Genomic DNA, 22788 nt, shown 5'->3' on the forward strand with positions numbered 1-22788 from the left:
CGCATTTAAGAAACGATGGTGGGTGTCAGTTTTACTCCTGACCGTTGTAGTCGTCGAAAGCTCGGGTATCGTATCCGACATTTTGCGACTTAGCTTTCAGAACGACTTTTATCATTGTCTTAGTTCAGCGGTTACCAACCTTTCTGAGACCATTACGCCTGAATCTCATCAGATATTATGCAAAATACAGCACGCCCCGCCTCCATCATCACCAACATTCCTCTAAAGCGACCTCTAGACGGTCAAGAAAATCGACAATATTCCTCGGATGTGAAATAATATTGACAGTCTATGAATGAGACTCGGAGGTTGCGTACTAATATTGAGAATATTAAAAATTTCGGAAATGTACTGCGCTGTCTGTAAATATTGTGCAATCTGTGTGGGCAGTATCCAATTAGCACTTCTAATAAGCTTTATTTTATTGTACTGGGACAAGTATGGGGTAGGAAGGTGGAAGAATCAGCTATGTTCAACGGCACGACACAGAAGGTCAAGGAAACCACGACATTAAAGACACATAATAGTGCCCACAGGACGTGTGGCCTGTACTTGAAAAAGTGTAATGATAATCTCTCCATTGGTAAAAGATTCCGGCATAGTCCCCCATTGGGATCTCCGGGAGGGGACTGCGAATGGGGAAGTGACCATGAGAAAAAGATTGCATAACCAACGAAAGGATAACGTTCTACGAGTTGGGTCGTGGGTATGTCAGAAGTTTGAACGTGACAGGGAAGCTAAAAAATCTGGAAAGGGAAATGCAAAGGCTTAATCTAGACATAGTAGGTGTCAGTGAAGTGAAATGGAAAGAAGAATGATTTCTAGTCAAATGAGTATTGGGTAATCTCGACAGCAGCAGAAAAGCATTCGTAATGAATAAGAAGGTAGAGCGAGAGGGTGTTACTGGGAACAGTTTAGTGATAGGGTTGTTCTCATCGACAGTAAACCATCACCGACGACAACAGTTCAGTTATACATGCCAACGTCGCAAGGAGAACATGAATGATAGAGAAAGTATGTGAGAATATTGAACGAGTAATTCAGTGTGTCAAGGGAGGTGAAAACCTAATAGTCATGGATGATTGGAAAGCGGTTGCAGAGGAAGGAGTAGAAGAAAGGTTTGCAGGAGAATACGGGCTTGGTAATAAGAATGAGAGAGGAGAAAGTCTAATTAAGTTCTGAAATGGTAGTAAGTATGAGAGAGGAGAAAGTCTAATTGAGTCCTGAAACGGTAGTAGGTATGAGAGAGGAGAAAGTCTAATTGAGTTCTGCAATAAATTTCAATTAGTAATAGCGAAAACTCTGCTAAAGAATCACAAGAGGAGGAGGTGTACTTGGAAAATGCCGGGAGATACGAGAAGATTTCAATTAGATTACATCATGGCCAGGCAGATATTGGATTCTAAGGCGCACCGAGGACTAGATATAGACTCGGATCACAATTTAATAGAGATGAAGAGTAGGCTGAAGTTTAAGAGATTGGCCGGGAAGAATAAAAACGAAAGAAATGGAATACGGAAGTACTAAGAAAGAAAGAGATACGCTTTAAGTTTTCTAAGGCTATAGATACTGCGTTAAGGAATAGCTCATTAGGCATTTCAGTTGAAGAGGTATGGACGTCTGTAAATAGGGCAATCACAGAAGTTGGAAAGAAAAACATAGGTACAAAAAAGGTAACTGCGAAGAAACAGTGGGTAACACAAAAATGATGGAAGAATGGAAAAAGGGAGTACAAAAATGTGCAGGAAAATTCACGAATATAGAAATACAAGTTGCTGAGAAATGAAATCAGTAGGAAGCGCAGGGAAACTACGGCGAAATGGCAACACGAAAAATGTGAAGAAATTGAAAAGAAATGATTGTTGGAAGGACTGACTCAGCATATAGTGATAGGGTGAAATTAAAAGCAAGGGTGGTATCATTAAGTGTGCAATGGCAATTTCACTGTTAAATGCACAGGAGAGAATGGATAGATGAAAAGAGTATATTGAAGGCCTCTATGAGGGGGGAAGTTTGCCTGATATAATAGAAGAAGAAACAAGAGTCGAAATAGAAGAGATAGGGGATCCAATAATAGAAACAGAATTTAAAAGAGCTTTGGAAGACTTAAGATAAAATAAGGCGGAAGGGATAGATAACATTCCATCAAAATTTCTAAAATCATTGGCGGAAGTGGCAACAAAATAATGTATGAGTCTGACTTTCGGGAAAATGTCATACACACGATTCCGAAGACTGCAAGAGCTGACAAGTGCGAGAATTATTGCACAATCAGCTTAAAAGCTCATGCATCCAAACTGCTGACGAGAGTAATATACAGAAGAACGGAAAAGAAAATTGATGATGTGTTAGACGACAATCAGTTTGGCTTTAGGAAAGGCACCAAAGTAATTCTGACGTTGCAGTTGATAATGGAAGCAAGGCTAAAGAAAAATCGTGGCTTTGTCGACAATGTCAGATGGTGCAAGATGTTCTAACTTCTGAGGAAAATATGGTCATCTATAATGAGAGACGGGTAATATACAACACGTACAAGAGCCGAGAGTGAAGGATGAAAGAGGTAGACCAAAAACGAAGCGCTCAGATTAGAAACGGTGAAGGACGTGGTGTAATCTTTCGCCCCTACTGTTCAATCTTTACATCGAAGGAGCACTGATGGAAATAAAAGAAAGGTTCAGCAGTAGCACTAAAATTCAAGGTGAAAGGATATCAATGATAAGATTCGCTGATGACATTTGTATCCTCATTGAAAGTGAAGAAAAATTACATGTTCTGCGGAATGGAATGAACAGTGTGTTGAGTTAAGAATATACACTGAGAGTAAATTGAAGAAAGACGGAAGTAATAAGAAGCAGCAGAAATGAGAGCAGCGAGAAACTTAACATCAACTGATGGTCATAAGTAGATGAAGTTATAGTATCAGACATAGGTCTTAATTTGAGGAAGAAATTTCAGAGATTGTAGGTTTGAAGAACAGCATTGTATGGTAGTGAAACATGGACTGTGGGAAAATCGGAACAGACGAGAATCGAAACGTCTGAGATGTGGTGCCACAGACGAATGTTGAAAATTAGGTGGACTGACAAGGTAAGGAATGAGGAGGTTCTGCGCAGAGTCGGAGACGAAAGCAGTTTATGGAAAACACTGACGAGAAGGGATAGCGTGATAGGACATTTGTTAAGACATCAGGAAACAACTTTCATGATACCAGAGGGAGCTGTAGAGGGTAAAAACTGTAGAGGAAGACAGAGATTGGAATACGTCCAGCAAATAATCGAGTACGTTGGTTGCAGGAGCTGCTCTGAGACGAAAAGTTTGGAACACGAGTAGTGTTCGTGACGGGCCGTATCTGTCAGAAGACTGATAGCTTAAAAAAAAAAAAAAAAAAAAAAAAAAAAAAAAAAAAAAAAAAAACCCGGTCCGAAACTGGTCATTGCAGTACAAACAGTTTCTTAAAAGCGTATTGCGAACAACGCAACCAGCCAAAAACTTCTTAAAAGTTCATTGTTTATTGTCCCTATCTTCATAGGGTAAAGCAAAAGACTGGGAGCTGAGGGGTATCGGATACTTTGAACGGAATAACAGTTTCATCTGAACAGCTGGTAGGGTATGCAAAACGGAAAGAAATTAATAAGGATAACTTCACGAACAGCATGTAACAATATGTCCACCATCAAACTAAGTGGAGCTGGTACATTGTGTTTAGTCAGGGAACTGGCCACTCTTTGAAATAGTAATTAGAAAGCTGAGTTACTTATTCATAGGTGGAGTCTGAGAGGTTTCATGCGATAACTGCACAGAACTGCCGACGAAAAATCGCTATGAAACAGACAAAAAAATGTGGGGTTTGCGCGGCTGACTGTCATGGGGATATGGGGATAACCCGGGTTCGATTCCCGGTAGTGCTAGCGATTTTTTTCTCGCTGGTAATATTGGAATGGGTTTCAACCAGCTTCTTGGTGTCAGTTAATGGAACTACTTCATCGAGCAGTAGTGGCTCCGGGTCACGAAAACACAACGGCCGGGAAGGCGGTGTGCTGAGGCCCCGCTCCTCCGCACTGCATCAAATGACGCCATTGGGGGAGAGTGACATGGCGGTCGGTCAGGACGTTGACCTTCTCTGTTGTTAAGTCGTTAACAACGGGCCCACCAGGGCCTGTGGATGGGGTTTATATTTATGTAATTTTGTGCAGCGTTTTACACTGAGGTCACAAAAGTCGTGGGGTAACGATATGCACATCTCTAGATGGCGGTAGTATCGCGAACACAAGATACAAAAGGGCAGTGCGGAGCTGTCATTTGGACTCAGTTGATTCGTGTGAAAAGGTTTCCGACGTGATGATGGCCGCACTACAGGAATTAACGGACACTGAACGCGGAATGTTACTTGGAGCTAGACGCATGGGACATTCAATTTCGGAAATCGTTAGGGAACTCAATATTCCGAGATCCACAGTGTCAAAAGTGTGCCGAGAACACCGAACTTCAGGCATTACCCCTCACCACAGACGACGCAGTGGAAGACTGCCTTCACTTAACTACCGAGAGCAGCTGCGTTTGCCTAGTGTTGTCAGTGCTAGCAGACAAGCAACCTTGTGTGAAATAACGTAGAAATCAATGTGGGACATACGGCGAATATATCCATCGGGACAGTGCGGCAAAATTTGGCGTTAATGGACTATGGCAGCAGACGACCGATACGAGTGCCTTTGCTAAAAGAACGACATCTCCTGCAGTGCCTCTCCTGGGCTCGTTACCATATCGATTGGACCCTAGACGACTGGAAAACCGTAGCCTGGTCAGATGAGTCCCGATTTCAGTTGTTAAGAGCTCATGGTACGATTTGCGTGTGGTGCAGACTCCACGAAGCCATGGACCGACGTTGTCAACAACGCACTGTACAAGCTACTGGAAATGATTATGTTCGGTTACTTGGAGACCATTTGCAGCCATTCATGGATTTTATATTCCGAAACCACGACGGAAGTTTTATGCATGACAATGCGCCTTGTCACCGGGCCAGAATTGTCCGTGATTGGTTTGAAGAACACTCTGGACAATTCAAGCGAATGATTTGGTCACCCAGATCGTCCGGCATGAATACCGTCGATCATTTATGGGGCATGATAGAAGTCAATTCGCACACAAAATCCTACATTCGCAACACTTTCGTAATTATGGGCGGCTATAGAGGCAGCATGACTCATTGTCAGTATTTCCGCAGGGGACGTCCAACGACTTGTTGAGTCCATGCCATGTCGAGTTGCTGCGCTACACCAGGCAAGGACACGACAGCCTATCAGGAAGAATCCCATGACTTTTTTGACATCATTGCATATTTTGCGCTCCCAGTCTGGAACACACACGTTCAGTTTTAAATGAATGTGACGCTTTGGTGTAAGTGTAAAGTTTCATGAGTTTAGCAGGTTGTTTCTGGTATTGTAGCTTTTTCAGCTGACGCTGTAAACGAGGAAGTCTTCTACTGCTGGCTGTTAAAAGAACATTCGATTTTTTTAAAAGCAAGCTAGATAACAACATGACATGCGAGTTGCTTGAGTTACACGAATTTTCCTTATCGTACACATGTTTATGCAACAAAGCAATAATTCTTAATGATTTATTACAACTGACGGAAAACTTACGACAGTTGTCCACACAGGAAACATTAAGTCTTCGCCAGGTGCATGTACTGCACTTTAAGCAGTAAGAATTCAACACCCGTGTTCGTGAGAGCGTCACGTTCGAGCGGATTTATTAGAGCAGAAAGAGTTTATTTAAGGCACCTGTTTACATAGACAGATTTGGAGGAGGAAACAAGTTTATCGACGAGGTGTGTGTTTTGGAGGAATATGAGGGACAGGAGAGGCTCTTAGCTTCCTGACAATTGATAACGTTTGCCAGATGAAACTTAGCTGTTACAGAAACACAGTTACAGGGGAGCGTAACGGATTTATTCGTTGATAATTCCTTCTCTTCCACTGATGAATTTCCTAGCAGCACCAACTGATGTAAATATTATTAACTAGCGGTACATCACACATATTGTAACATGAATGCTATGTAATACTGTGCTTCACTTCGGTACAGCATCACAGCGGTCATGCGATCTGCGTAAGTAAACCTTGTCAGCCCTTTTTGTTTTGACATTACTTGGTCGTAATAACCTAGGATTTATGAGTTAAGAGCACGTTAGCACCTACCTCACCGTAATGAAACATGTGTTTCTTTTAACTCCTCCAGCTGTGATAGGGGAGGCAATTGCCAACTCTCTTTAAAAAACAATGATTGTTGGCCAAGGCCGGATATACGCAGAAGTCAGGGAGATCCAACTCACACAGACGTGGCGTGGCGCAGTCGTCTGGCGGGGACGTGACGCTGTTTCATGCCACCTCCACGCTAATAAATGAAGCAATACCCATGGAGATGTGGCGGAGACGCGTCGGTTCGTGGTCTGCGCCACATCCATTTGTTGTCACGAAGTGCCCCGTTGCGGACTCGTTCAAGTAGCACGTTGCCGTTTCCAGTAATCTGAACCGGCAAAATGACAGATGATTTAAAGCTTAACATAAAGTTTTGTAGAATAATAGAAAACTATCCTCAATTATACGATCATAATCGTAAATAGAAAGCATATTTTGAGAAAGTGTAACAAGACAGGTAAACCACACAGTGTCAAATGTAATACAAGTCTGCACAGGTAGCAGAAAAAAATTCGGAAAAAATTGACACTGTTCTTGTTGTAGTTACACTAAAGAGGTACAGTCTAGTAGACAGAAGCTGCGTTTTTTTATCTGGGATATACTGCCACACATCAAGCAAGGCTGCCATCTCGGCACTTTTTATTGGCAGAAGTTTATCGCGCAAATTAGCAGAAACTGAAATGTTATCTAGTGGCAGATTTCTTTTCCCGGTACTTCTCGGCGCTTTTACAATGCTTTGACAAACCAACGGTTGCAGGATATTCTTTCCTTTAGCGTGGTAGGGTCATCATATGAAGTTTGTAACCAGACATACACAATTATTTTGAATGTGGCTCTGAGCAATCCATGGTCTAGAGCGCAAGACCTCTGAAATCCTCTGGGTTCGTCTTGCAGAAAAGGAATCCATTGTCCTCGGCATTAGCAGTGACTGTAATCAGAGTTGAATCATGGGGAGGGGGGGGGGGGGGAGAGTGTCGAGCTGGGCTAATAGAAAACTTTGCGCCTTTCACCGTACCGCCTCCAAAATCAGTTTTTTTTTTAACTGCGAGGACGTACTGCAAAGCAATGCCTCCGAATCTTTTATACTGAAACTCTTAAAGCTTTTTAAATAAAACAGAATTTACTAACATTCTATATCTTTATTCCTCGTGTCTACGTATTTATTTCTCAATGTAGTCACCCGTAGACGAACATATTTCTTCAAATGAGAGACCAGTGTGTTCATACAATCACTGCAGAATGTCTGACACTGTTGACGGCGCCACAATGTCACCGTTGCTTGCATCGCTTCATCACTACCAAAGTGAATTCCTAGAAGCTGTTCTTTAAATTTTGGTAACAGATGAAAATCGGATGGGACCCAGTCGGGACTGTATGGAAGACGACCGATGACAGTGAACCCATGACATCGGAATGTTGCAGATTTCGCAGCGCTCGAGTATGGTCAGATATTGTCAGGCTAAAGGAGAGGGTGCTCCATGTGTGTACGAACTCTTCGAATTCGGAACTCGATTACAGCATGCTGTTTCTCACGCACCGACATAGTTACGTTATATACCGCCATGTTACACGCTAAAATTGGGAGCCCTCTATCGACAGAGGGCTGCAAATATGTAGACATGGAGAATATGGTCCAAATGGCTCTAAGCACTATGGGACCTAACATCTGAGGCCATCAGTCCCCTAGACTTAGAACTACGTAAACCTAACTAACTTAAGGACATCACACATATCCATGCCCGAGGCAGGATTCGAACGAACCTGCGACCGTAGCAGCCGCGTGGTTCCGGACTGAAGCGCCTAGAACCGCTCGGCCACCACGGCCGGCATGGAGCATAAAGATGAAGAATGTTAATAACTTTTGTTTTATTTAAAAAGCTTTCAGAATTAGTCTCTTTTTTTCTGGTGGAATGACCTTTCTCATAGCAGCGTCTTTTCTTCGAATCATGTTGCTGATTCCAATAAAATTTCTTGTAACGAGTTTTTCGGCATTATAAAATAAGAAAAAAATTGTCATCATCATGTTGTGCATCATCAAAAAATGTATGAAAGGGTCCACGATTGCATCTTTCTACAACCAGTGGACGAACCCAGAATCTTCTTCTAGTTCGGTGATTCCCGCGAATCAGAAGCATAGCCAGAATGAAATCAGCTTCGATGTCCACGCGACAGATTTTACGCACGGTGAGCAGAGCTTTCGGCCTCACTAACTTTCGTTTGCTGTGCCACTAAGGCGAGTTTGGAGCGCCACTTAGCTTTCCTGTCAGAAAGATCACAGTTCGTAGCAATAGACGGAAAGTCATTGAGTAAAACACTTTATCTGGCGTTCCCCAAGGAAGTGCTATAGGCCACCTGCTCTTCCCGATCTACTTAAAAGATTTAAGAGACAATCTGAGCAGTTCTCTTGGACTGTTCGCAGATGATCCTGTCATTTGACGTCATGTAACGTCATCAGATTGTCAAAACGAATTGCAAAATGATTTAGACAAGATATCTGCATGGGGAAAAAAGTAGCAGCTGACTCTAAATCACGAAAAGTGTGAAGTCATTCAAACGAGCACTAAAGAGAATCCGCTAAATTTCTGTTTCATGATAAATTGCGCAAACCTAAAGGCTGTAAACTCAACTAAATACTTAAGGATTACAATTACGAATTATTTAAACTGTAACCATCACATAGATAATTTTGTGGGGAAAGCAAACCAAAGAATGCGATTTATTGGCAGAACACTTAGAAGATGCAACACGTCTCCTACAGGGACTGCCTATACTACGCTTGTCCGCCCTCTTCTGGAGCGCTGCTGTGCAAGTGTGGGACTCGCAACTGATATAACTGACGGAGGACATGGAAAAACTTCAAAGAAGGGCAGCTCGTTTTGTATTATCGCGAATAGGGGAGAAAACCCCACGCATGTGATAACACTAACTGGAGTGGCAGTCATTAAAACAGAGGCGTTTTACGTAGCGGCAGGGCCTTTCATGAAATCCCGGTCATCAGCTTTCTCCTCGGAGTGAGAAAATATTTTGTTTGCGTCCACCTAAGTTGGGAGAAATGATCATCATAATAAAATAAGGGAAATCAGAGATCGCAAAGGAAGATTTAAGTTTTCGTTTTTCCCGTGGGCTGTTCGTGAGTGGAACGGTAGAGATGTAGCTTATGGTGGTTCGATGAATCCTCTGGTGCCAGACACTTAAGTGTGAACTGCAGAGTACTCTCAGGTAGATGTAGCAGCGCCACAAATCAACGGAAGCACAGTTAGCGAACCACTGACCAGCACTGTGAAGTGGCCCCCTGTGAAGTTGCCCTTCCGTTACTCAAGCGCTTTTGCATTCAGCTTCTTGTTTGCCGCAATAAAGCATTTTGTGGTTCGAGAATGGTAACGCGGCCGTTGTGCGTTTGTCTGCTAGCGCCACTTCAGTGTTCATTGCTTACGTCTCGCCCACGCCACGTCTGTGCCTCGTCGCTGCCAGGTGTCCGCGCCACGCCACTTCTGCGTGCATTGCGCTGAAGGCTTACGCATCAGGCACCGAAATGGAAAGAGGTGCCACGACCTTCACCGGCGCTTTACTTTCGGTGGACATCGTGTTAATAACGTAGCGTTCGGTTCATTGTTGAACTGAGCTGCACGGCGATTGTGTCTTTAGTCGCATCTACCGTATAGTTATTCCTCCTTTCGATCCGTGTGTAAGTTAATGTTGCTTTGGTTATTAGTTGTCATTACTGGATGCGTTAGCTATTATTCTTTATTAAAACGAAGTCCATGTACTATGTATGTTCATTTTAAGTCATTCTATTATTGATTACATATTTACAAAATATGCATGAAAACAGAAAACTTCGAAAGTCCCAAAAATGTGATAAACAACAGACAAGTCCACCAGTATAAAGGCTGATGTCAATAAATTACTTCAGAGCTGCTAACCTGGTTGAAGGTAAATTCACTGTCAATCAACCTGCGAAAAAGTAATTACATCCAGTTCAGCTCTGATCACACAATGCCATTGGAGATACGTTTTGTACATGCAAATCAGTAAATACAACGGGTACTCTGCACCAAATTCTTAGGGCTCCACAGAAATAGTTGTGTTAACTGGGAACATCATGTCCTCCACATCATAAAAATGTCCTCAGGTACTTTTGCCATTCGGATTGGAGACATCGCTGTCACAGTCTTCTTACTTTGGGCAGTTTCACTGTGTTGTGTGCTATAGAATTATCTGCTGGGGCAATTAATCCACATCAATGAAAGTTATCTTTCTGCAGAGGAAGATTGTCTGAAATTACGTGCAGGGTACCCCTCAGAATCTCCAGCTCCCAATATATTTGCTCCATTATGAGTCTTTCTCTAGTCATGTCATAGTCGATAGGATATTAAACCCTAATCTTCCTTCCCTTCACTAAGGGCTTCATGGTTGGCAATCTTGTGCTGTACAAAACCAATGAAATGTAACATGATCACAATACAAGAAGGACAGCTGACCCCCCATTGTGATCTCAAAAATCTAACTCATGCACAGAAAGCTGTACAGTCTTCCTGAATTAAAATACTTAATTCATTACCAATTGCATCAATGGCCTACGCAGTAACAGTGCGTTACTTAAAAACATAACAGGAATGTATTTACTTTTTATTCCTTAGATGAATTCTTTAACAGAGATATAGCTTATAGACCTTTCATGCATGTATTTCAGCTGTTTGTTTGTTATGTTTTCCACTTTGCTTCAGTTTTGTTCTAGTTTTATGTTTTTATTTTCCTTGCAACTGTGTATGTCAGTTTACTGGTTCAGCATGAATGTTTTTAAACATTACAGGAAAACCCAATGAAGATGCGAAAGTACACAGTGACACAGCTGGGAGGGACCGTAAGTCCAACCAAAAAAACTGGAATTTTCCCTGTGTGAGTACAGTGTCTTGTAGAAAAAGTTATTCTATTTGTGCCAAAAAATACCCCCCACTAACATGTTTCCCACTGCCTCTACTTACCTTTTCCCATCCGTATTCTGTCCACACCACTCCTTCCCCCTCCAAAGTATATACTGCCTTCTCCCACTACTCTTCCCCCCCCCCCCCCCATTCTCTCTCTCTCCCCCTTTCTCTCACCACTCTCTCTTTCCCTCCCCTTTCTCTACTCCTCTCTCTTTCCATTTCTCCCCCTTTTACCACTCCTTTCTGTTTCTCACTCCTCTCCCTGATCTCCCTCTTCATCTTCATCTTCCTCTCCTTCCCCTCCCCCCTTTCTGTTATGTGTTCTAACCTCTGACATCCTTTTATTGCATTGTGTAGCTACTGAGTCATCTGCTCAAAGACATGTCCTGCTCCATACCACTAACCCTTCCTTCTCTTGTGCATCCTTCCCTGTTCCCTTCCTATATCTGTCAGCTCTCAGACAACTGCTTACAATAATTGATAATCAGTAACCAGTCTTGCCATGGCTGCAGGAGTTAATGTTTTGGTGTTGGTGTGTACTTTTATTGGAACAACAGCTAGCTCATAAGCTAGTGTGTACCTACTGTTTTCTGTGCTCCACGCACCAGTCTGCTATTGGTGAGTGTTTGCCTTTCCCTTATTTTATGTAAATGCTCAATATGAATCATTAGTGTGAAAGTGAAACAAAGAAACAGGTTATTTGACATGATAACTGATAACTAACATTGCTTGCATTTCATTAGTCCCATGATTTTTTTACAATAATTTATTTAAATTTTGGCAAATCTATTAACTGAAGATGATTTTTTAACTCTTCATTGATATCTTGCCACGACTTGTATAAGATATCATAACCATAGATAATGTTCTTGTTTCACCTAACAAAAGAACCATCTTTGTTGTATTTTTTTCAACAATTCACACTTCTGGTACAAATCTTCCATTGTGGTCAGGTCTAACATTAAACACTGAAAAATTAGTATGCTTCAGCTCATAGCATACAGAAAGCCATTCAGCACCACACACTTCTTTCACTGCAGCCATCTTCCCTACAACCATAGGAAAACATTAAATTTTGTGGATCAATTTTTCAAATCAATATTGTTTTGGATAGTTTACTTGCTTTCCTATTTCCATACATTTTTAGCCCTAGAAGGCCTGCTCAAATGATCATCTCTGACTGCAACCCACAGTTCACATGAAATATATTCAAATACTGTGAAACAAAAATAGCTCCCACTGGAGGTGTTTACTCATGCCTAGAGATATTTAATCATTCCACTGTCAGAGAAATGTGAAGCAGTGTGCTCAATGAAAATATTTAAAAATATAGTTGCAGGTTGTGATCACACTGATTTATTGAGAAAGATCAGTGAAGTTGCTACATGGCAAATGCTGCTGTCTCTTCCATGTGCATGTCTTGCATGAATGTCTGAAGGATATCCATGTTTTCTGAGTATGTGCCCAAACAGGGACAAACCATCTTACAGGTGCGAGGATAAGCCCTGCATGTTAGAGGCCATGAACAGTGACCTCATTTAATCTGTGAATGCTAGGGATGGTGGTATCCAGGGCCAATACAGTGAACTGTTTTTTCATGCTGCCACTAGCACTACTGGCACCATCTCGTTCAGGAGGTACAACTCCAGCATTCCAGTGCTTGCACTGCAGCTCACAGACCTCACATCCTTCATCAGTCATGTGGGCACCTGGGTTCAGATAGACTTCAGGGGCATCACAACAATTACCATCAGGTTCCCACTTTTCTGCCACATAGAGGACTCATTTACATTAGTTTGTACAGACACAGGCACATTCTATGTTGACATGACATGTCACGTGTGATGATGCAACCAGATGACAATAAATTAACACTGTTGCATGCTTCCATGATGAACAACTGGACATTTTTCAGGGAGAGGTAGGAGGGAGGCCATATATGTATATGAAGATGACAAGATATATGGCCCCAATGCCCACTGTACTCAACATAGACAATCTTGCCACACATGGCTTATCACAATAAATTAACACTGTTGCATGCTTCCATGATGAACAACTGGACATTTTTCAGGGAGAGGTAGGAGGGAGGCCTTACATGTATATGAAGATGACAAGATATATGGCCCCAATGCCCACTGTACTCAACATAGACAATCTTGCCACACATGGCTTATCACTTGGACTATGACTCTTCATGTAGCCATTCCATAAAGAATTACAGATCACCTCACTTTAGTTTGAATACATTCTTTATGGACTGTCAGATGGCTCTATTTATGACAAACCATTGCAGTTTTTGGACTTTGCCTTCAGACTCTCTTCAACCTGCTAGTGGCCATGGTGCTGTTGCTTCAGACTGTTCGTATGCTACAGTGAAGCAATGTTGTTTTCAGAGCTCAAAGTTTCCTGACAAACTTTATGTTAAGGTCTGAGAACAATTGCTCTAGGCCAGATTTTTGGTAGTGTCTTCTGTTCATGACAGTTCAGAGTTTCATTGTGGATGCAGCAGACTCCGGATGGGACCATGAATAACTAGAGGAATGTGATAGTCCCAGACTAGTCCTGCTTCAGTTTGCAGAATATTTCTCATTTCTCAAACGCATCAAGCACAAGAGGATATGCAAGTAAATCACTTCTGTGGCAATGAGGAGATATTATGTTGGATGAGTGTATAGCACTTCATTTCTTAGTTGTCATCAGTGACAGGAGGAATACTACTATTGCCTAGAGGAACACTGTAGAGACGAGTTTTGCATCCACATGTGAGCTTCCAGGTGTGCAGTTCATCGAGACTTCCTCTTCACACATCACGATACTTGTGAATGTTGAGCCACTCCGCTGGATGAATGTTTTGTGTGCAGTAGCCAGTGATGTGCCTGTTTGTGGATAATAGAGAGTATGCATGGGTCATTTGAGGGATGAACTGCAGCCCTTCAATTGTCACCAATGACTCTTCCAGACTTCCTCACAGCTCTGTTACAACAGTAGGAACGGCTTTCTCTGTTTCAGGAATAGAATTGATTGCCAGTAGAGCTCCTGAACCAACTCATAGAGAGTGATACTATTTCATATTTTGTGTGCATCTCCAACTTGCTACTTCATTTTTCAAACTGCATGTTTTACAAGCTTTTATATGCTGAATATTTTGTCACTAAGCATTTTCTTTTTATAGTGTTTCTGACACCACACATTTCTTACATATAAGAAATGTGCTCTGATTTCTTGAGTTTGCTTCATTCTTGAACAGTAATTTATGTGGAGTGACATCAGAGCCAGTATATAGTTTGTCAGAAATAAGATCGGGCAGAAAGGTTTTTGCATTCATACTATAGTTGGGTGTCCTGTGTAGCTTGTCTCAGCCTATACACAATCTTTCTGTTTCTGTAATACCATATGCTGAGGGAATTAGATTAGGAAATGAGGCACTTAAAGTAGTAAAGGAGTTTTGTTATTTGGGGAGCAAAATAACTGATGATGGTCGAAGTAGAGAAGGTATAAAATGTAGACTGGCAATGGCAAGGAAAGCGTTTCTGAAGAAGAGAAATTTGTTAACATCGAGTATAGATTTAAGTGTCAGGAAGTCGTTTCTGAAAGTATTTGTATGAAGTGTAGCCATGGATGGAAGTGAATCGTGAACAATAAATAGTTTGGACAAGAAGAGAATAGTAGCTTTCGAAATGTGGTGCTACAGAAGAATGCTGAAGATTAGGTGGGTAGATCACATAACTAATGATGAAGTATTGAACAGAATTGGGGAGAAGAGGAGTATGTGGCACAACTTGACAAAAAGAAGGGACCGGTTAGTAGGACATGTTCTGAGGCATCAAGGGATCACAAATTTAGCATTGGAGGGCAGCGTGGAGGGTAAAAATCGTAGAGGGAGACCAAGAGATGAATACACTAAGCAGATTCAGAAGGATGTGGGTTGCAGTAAGTACTGGGAGATGAAGAAGCTTGCACAGGATAGGGTAGCATGGAGAGCTGCATCAAACCAGTCTCAGGACTGAAGACCACAACAACAACATATGTTTAAAGTTAATAACTCCCTCATACCAATTCAAAGCACTGCAGGCACAAAAATTCCTGTTTACCATTTCATTTTATTGCAACAGTCATATTGTTTGAAAGTTTGGTGTCGGAATTCTGTTGTCCATGTCTATCACACAACCCAGATAGCCATGCATGTTAATGCGCCACTTCTGAGCTGGAGAGATGCTGGCCCCACATCAAAGCTTCCTGGCAGATTAACGATGAGGCTTGGTATGCTGGCCGCCCTGGATTTTTTTTTTAATGCGTTTTCGCACACCCGATTAAGTGAATATCGGACTGGTATGCAAGTCCTACCTCAGTTTTATGACTCGCAAACATTTAGAAAACTTTCCCACAGTTTCCCACGAATGACACTACACACAAGCAGTTGTTGGTGTACAAACAATTCATCTCGGAGGTGGGAGGGGAAGGGCAATGGGGTGGAGACAGGAACAGCATCCAGTCACCTCTTAAATTGACAGTCCAAATCCATTAATCACCATATTGACCATGCACAATTGTGGGACAAGGGCACAAGAAAATGAAGAAGACTCTGTTATCTGGGTCTAATCCTTTGAGTAACATGATGATGTTGTAATGGGTAAAATTAATAGCTTTGCCTGTCTGTCAGGACAGAAAACTAACATAAAAATAGTGGTCACAGTTGTCAGTCACTAGCAGAACCCATTATTTTTTAACTGGGCTGCCCTAGGATATGTATTTCCTATTCTTTTTAGGTTGAGATCTATCATCAAAATGTAAAGTTAGGCCATCAGTTGGCTTACTAAAAATGTTACAGAAATATCAGGAAAGGATGACAGTACTTTATCTTTGTTTACATGTGCTATGACCATTTAAACTCCAGAATTTAGTGAAAAATGCTCATTACAATCTTTCAGGACCTAAGTAAACTGTTTAATAGAAGCTATTGAGATTGACAGTATCATTAACAAACTTATTTGTTTTTGTTTTTTTCAGAAGCTTCACCCCACCTAAAGAAAAGCAGGAGACGTATACACCACTAAAATATTACCAGCTGGTAAGTTGTATCTGTTTTAAGATTTTTGTGTTCTACTCCTGGTGTAAGACAAGCAATAGAAACAGGAGACAAATGAGTTTAAAGTTAAAAGTAGATCAGAGAGAGAAACAGGAAGAGATTGATGGATGGATGGATGGAGAGAGAGAGAGAGAGATAGACAGACTTTCCAGAGCTGACTTAAGGCCCAAATGACACAGGTGGTGACTTGGGGTGCCGGAGGTATCCTTAGGACACAGGTGACTGCAGTAAACATGCGTCCGCAAGCAAACTGTTTGCAAGATAATTCCAGATGTGTGGAAATGAGTTGCTACTGACATCAGTATCAAATATTGTCCTAATTGATACAAATGTATTTGCAATGTAAACTTTTCTGTAAGTCCCCATCTAATTGGGTTGAAGTCTCACTTATGGCCTATCTTACCTTGCAAAATGTAGGGGAATATGGTACATGGATGAGATTTCACTGAATACAATTGATATTAAAATGTCTTAAAGAGTAAGCTATCCAGTTTCTTACATTGGTATTTCTGCCACATATTGCTCTATGTTATCATGAATCACAAAAACTTCAATTTGGTTGACCAATGTGGGCAGTTTAACAACTGAGTCCAGCACATTTCTGCCAGTGATACATGTTACTTCTCAGGAGTCACTATCCCATCAGTTGTTAAGACTTAAAGAATAAATACCTGACTTCCATGAAGAATTATGCACTAGAAAAACATTGAGCTCTCAAAGGAGTTACTGAAAATAGGGGTTTTTATTTTTAATTGAGTACTCTGTATAATTCTGTTTGCGAAAATGTTATGGAGGGAATGGTACACCTCACTGGGCAGCAAGGGCACCCATACAACAGTTTGCAGGAGGGGGGGGGGGTACCATATGTAAACATTAATAGCCATACATTAAAGGAAACAGTATTATAAAAATTCCTTTCGGTGCAACTGGCTAAGAAGATAAAATGCTATAAACCCATAGACAAACTAAAAAAGATGCTGCTTAAAAGATCATGGCATTCTTATTCTGAGTTCCTATTATACTTACACTAAAAATAATGTTTTTGTGTTAATAAAACGAAATCTGTCTCAATTGAATTTTGATTTGCGCATCCGCAGTTCAAGATAATTTCCATAAAGTTAAGAGTATGGCTCTGTATTCTGGGGTAAAGATCTTCAGCCAACTTCACCTTACATGAGACAAGAAAATCTCTGTTAAGTTCAAAAGAAAATAAACATCACACTTTATTAACCACTCCTTCTACATATTACCTGATAATCTAGATTCAAGGATCAGAGAAAAATTGTTCACTGATTGAAAAAGTTAGTGAGTATGACTTTGTCAAAGGGTTTCAAATTCACTTGAACTCAAAATTGACTTGGAGTACACACATGAAGCCGTGTGTACCAAACCCTACAGAGTCTCATTCCTGTTGCATAATTTAAAAGACATAGGTAATGAACATCAGCTGATTTCCTATTCCTATGTATTCATCCATCCAAATTTGGTGTATGGAGTTATCATATGGGGTGACTGGTCTGGTGCACAGGTGTTGTTCTTAGGACAAAAGAAAACACTCAGGACAACAACATGTATTCATGCATTATGGGATCTTGTCTGCTATTTTTCAAAGAAATGATTCTATTAATGATACTTTTACTGTGGACTAAAGCCTGCTTTCCTTCATTATAAAAGCAGGCACAGAACTTACTACACAGAGGCACTGTCTGTGAGTGCCATTTTAGAAATAAAAATAACAAAGACATCAGACTGCCCAAATGCATAAACAGCATTAAATATATTGGCACAAAATCATACACAGTGTGCCACTGCATATGAAAATATTTTAAGGAATTTGAAAAGAATTTGTACAGGTGTTGTCACTTGACAAAAGTGTGTATGAAATAGAATAATTTTAGCAAATTTATCAGTGTACATGATGTAGAAATACTTTCGTGTTTGTAAGACTTATTATTGTACCCATTAAATGTGTATATTTACTCTGTAAACTCATCTGAATTTTTAAGAGAAGTTGTACCGACTGCTAAAAATTTTAATTGCAAATTTGATGCTTCCTCTTTCAACAAGAGTTGGATAATGAGAATGACAAATAATGACATTCTATTCTGTTCTTGTGCAAAATAAGTAACAGTCATTCTAAATGAGTTTTAGTCAGTTTCAGATGTGCCAAGCCAAAAGAAATAAATTTTTAAGCTGACACAAAAGGAAATTATACAATAAATCAAATCTCAGTATTTTAAATTCCAAATGGCATGGGAGGAGGGGGGGGGGGGGGGGGGGGGAGGCAAGTGCCCTCTTTTGCAGATGCCTATAGCCATCCTATCATATAGATATTAAGCTATCAACAGGAAATAAGGAATTGTTATTTGATGTAACTGACAAAACAACTGCTTTTTGCAAAGTCAGGAAATATCTATTATGTTTACTACGTTAATATAGTTTCATTAGTCATAAATAGTTTATAGAATCAAACAGTGGGGAATCCACGATGGAGTGTAACAATCATCATCATCATCATCATCATCATTTATTGCCTTATCGGGCCTTTAAGGCCTACAGCAAGAAGAACAAAAGGAAAAGTAAAGACAAAAAGACTTACAAAAGTACTCTATACAGTAGTAAAAGTTACATATGTACATTACAGCTTAAAGAAAAACGAAAAAATAAACAGGGCTTTCAATCAAAGGTTTAAAAGGCAAGAGGGATACATTACAGAAACAAAAAAAACAAAAAAAACACACACGCAGTGTCTGTCAATTACACGAGAGGAGGGAGCTGTTGCAGATGGCAGTCCATCTCATCCGGTCGTTGGCGTCCTCCTCCACGGCTGCTGGTTCCACTTCTTTCAGGATCGTTGTTATCCTATCCTTCCATCGAGTTCTTGGGCGTCCTCTAGGGCGTTTTCCTGTGGGTTGAGAGTGGAGGACTCTGTTTGGAAGGGATCCGTCTGCCCGTAGGATGTGGCCAAACCATTGGAGTCTCTTCTGCGCCAATATTCGTCCAATGTGTGGCTTTCCATACCGCTGGTATAAACCTTCTTTTTTTCTTCGTTCCCATTTACCTTCCATGGCATTGTAGATGGGTCCATATATCTTCCGAAGTACCTTCCTTTCAAATGCACATATTGCTTCTTCTGCTGTTGCTGATGTTGCCCAAGTTTCACAGCCGTATAAAAGTACTGGTCTCACCAGTGTCGTGTATAGGTGGATCTTGTTCTTCTGCGATATCAGCCGAGATCTGAAAAGATTGTTCAGGCTAAAGAACATGCGATTAGCATTTGTTATACGTTGCTGTACTTCTTTCGTTACTTCACTTCTATTTGTTAGTATGGAGCCCAGGTACTTGAACTCTTCAACTCGTTCGAAGGTATGCCTGTCGACATCAATGGAAGGAGGGAGATCTCGGCGGCGTGATACAACAAGATATTTAGTTTTTTCCTCGTTCACCACCAGCCCAATTTTCTCTGCATTGTGGAGGAATCGGGAAGTATCCCTGCGTACTTGCTCTAGAGTGTCGCCAAGGATCACAACATCATCAGCAAATGCCAAGATTGTGTCTGCTCCCACCATCTCCATCTCTCTGGTTCGACAAGTGTCACGGCTTACTTTTTCCAGGGCCAAATTGAATAATATTGGCGCCAATGGATCTCCTTGTCTCAATCCATTTTGTATACTGAATGATGGTGATAGTTGATTACCAAACCGCACTTGGGCCGTAGACTGAGAGTAGCAAGCAGCAATTAAGCGGATGTATTTTGATGGGATGCCAAGTTCCTCTAACGTTTCCCATAACGTGGCGCGGTCAATGCTGTCATAAGCTTGTCGAAAATCGATGAAGATGAGGTGTAGATCCTTATTGAATTCGTAGAATTTTTCTATCAACTGCCTCAGAGTAAATATGTGATCAATTGTCGATCGTCCAGCAACGAACCCACATTGATAGGTCCCTACAATTCCTTCAGCCAGTGGTTTCATGCGGTTTAGTAGCAGTGTTGTAAAAACTTTGTAGCCAATTTCAAGTAACGAAATCCCTCGGTAGTTGGATACATGAGTAGCATCTCCCTTCTTGAATATGGGACATATGATTGCTCCCTTCCATTCCTCAGGAATAACTTCTGCTTCCCAGATGGTAGAAATTAATCGTTTCAAAGCACCCACCAGTGTTTCCCCTCCCAAGCGAAGCATCTCAGCTGTGATACCACTACCTCCTGGAGCCTTGTTGTTCTTGAGTGCTTTTAGGGCAACACTGATTTCTTCCTCAGATGGTTCAGGGACTTCAACTCTGTCAAAACGGGCATCCGTCTGTGTTGTCCCTACTGGTGGGTTGTCGGGATTCAATAGGTTTTCAAAATGTTTTTTAAATAGGGTTGCTTGCTCTTCTGGCGGTACAACTTCACCCGTCTCATTCGTTAGGACCAATGTACGTTGTCTGTATGCGCCTCTGGCGAATCTTGAGGCCTGGAAAAACGAGCGTGACGACTTTGCTTCTTCGACTGCAATCAACAGACTTTTGTGGTGGTCCCGTTTCTTCTTTCTCATGAGTTGGTCCGTGTTACGCCTCGCTTCGTAGTAAGCTACCCTTGCTTCTTCCGAGAGTTGCTGTAGCCATTTTATCCTCTTCGCTGATCTAATCTCAACAGATTCTCGACATTGTTCATCGAACCAAGGTTTACTTCTTCGTTTTGCATCGCAAACTAGTTCTTCATTTGCACTTTCTAACACTGCATTCCTCAGCAGCATCCATGCGTTCTCCACACTGGTAGGGTTCTCTGTTATTGTGAGATGTTCTGCAATTTTTTCTTGATAGCGCTGTCTCACTTCTACATCTTTCAACTTATTCTTGTCGAAGCGGACCATCATTTCAGAATTTCTTCTCCACATGGTTGAAAGTTTCAGACGTAGTTTGACTACCACTAAGAAATGGTCTGAATTCATATCTGCCCCGCGAAAGGAGTGTAACAATAGTATATAAAATAATGAATGGAGCTTAACAGTAGTTTACAAAATTACAGGGACACTGATATAGTTACCTTAAGAACATGGAATTCTAAGAACTGCCTATAAGCACATACAAAAGAAAAAGAAAATTATCTTAGCTTTCAGAACTGTTAGTTTCTCAGGAGGACGTTAGAAAGGAAGGGCAGGACACTCAGAATCCGGGTTGAGTGGGATCCACCTGTTGTGAGGATGAGAAGAGACAAAGAAAAGTGAATTTATGGAGGTATCCTCTCATCCTCTAACAGATGGATCTGTCTCAACCTGGCATCTTTGTGACCTATTCCTCCTTTCAAATCTTTCACAATACATCCCTCTTTTTCTTGCTGAGGGAGAAACTACAGGTACAACAATAGTTACGTACTATGGCAGTATTTAATAGCTGCTCATTTATGAGCTTTAACCTCAGTCCATTTTATCGCCACAGTTCTTCTGCTTCATCAAGGGAACACTGGAATGAGGTATGATGTAATGGCTGAAAATATACAATTTTATTTGCATATGGTGACTATTAAAACAAATAATTTCATTGTCGCAATTTTCCTCCATACAGAAACTAGAACATCTTTGAGTCGATAGAGCAGTTAGACACCATTTGGGGTGATGCATAATATATTTTTCATTGAGCTTATGGAGGACTTACTTGTTAGGTTTTATGATTTCTGTGTCTTTGCAAGTGGGAGAGATGCATATGTTTTATTGCTGGTGAAACTTTGATATTGCGTATGTCTGAAGTTACAGCAACATCACATTTGTTTACTAACTAAACAATATTAATTAAGGACAAGTGAATTAACTGAAAAAATCATATAATGAACTTTGTCAGGTACAGATAGTATAATGATTATTGATTTTTTGCCTTGAGGTGATATCATTAATGCTGATGCACATTTTGATTGCAATACGAGTTCAGTGTATTGTGTGTAAGAAATGAAATACATTTTCTGATGTGTAACTTGTAACTGTTGATGTTAGCATGTGAGACATTGACTTTTAGAGTTCGTAGCTCCATGCAAGATTTTCCTTTATGCTAAGGAACAAAGTACATCTTTGCGGTTTGTGTCAATATATGTACACGGAATGAAAGTGTGAGAAAACACACAGAAACAAGGAAATACAGAGATTACATTTTTTGAAATTATGTTGTTAATCAAATGTGCTCATTGTGGGCATGGACATGATATTGTCGACATAAAATGTAGCATAGTAATATGTTATAAATGTCATATAAATAGACATAACAATTTTTCATCCCATTATTGTAGTTATAATTATTAATCATATTTTTTCGCACAAATTACAATAGTTGAATATATACTTTTCTAAATTTTTGCAGTTTAGGTACTCAACATGCTTTGAAAAGTTCCTGATATTGCTTGGTGTGATGTTTGGAGTCCTCTCAGGTGTATGTATGCCTGGTTTCATTGTACTTTATGGAGAATTCACAGCTGTCCTTGTTGAATGGTCAATGTCAAATTCAACAATAACACGTACATCTTTGCTGAACTGGTTTGGTGGCGGTGAAACAATGTGAGTTTTTAGAACTTAGTATTTTCCTCTGTTTGAACTTATAACTC

The 22788-nt window shown here is 40.8% G+C and overlaps 1 protein-coding gene across 2 annotated transcripts in view; it reads left to right on the forward strand.

The window, feature by feature from the left end:
* Positions 1-22788, forward strand: part of LOC124622654 (multidrug resistance protein homolog 49-like) — a 142847-nt gene that overhangs the window by 49533 nt on the left and 70526 nt on the right. The window contains exons 2-4 of one of the 2 annotated variants that reach the window (XM_047148445.1): positions 11014-11099; positions 16139-16199; positions 22548-22741. In XM_047148445.1, coding sequence (XP_047004401.1) covers positions 11023-11099; positions 16139-16199; positions 22548-22741 — 332 coding nt within the window. In that variant the 5' untranslated portion in view covers positions 11014-11022. The remainder of the gene's footprint in view (positions 1-11013; positions 11100-16138; positions 16200-22547; positions 22742-22788) is intronic. The other variant, XM_047148446.1, reaches the window with a different exon arrangement.

This window comes from Schistocerca americana, chromosome 7 (assembly GCF_021461395.2).
Source record: "Schistocerca americana isolate TAMUIC-IGC-003095 chromosome 7, iqSchAmer2.1, whole genome shotgun sequence".
Taxonomy (NCBI): Eukaryota; Metazoa; Arthropoda; class Insecta; order Orthoptera; family Acrididae; genus Schistocerca; species Schistocerca americana.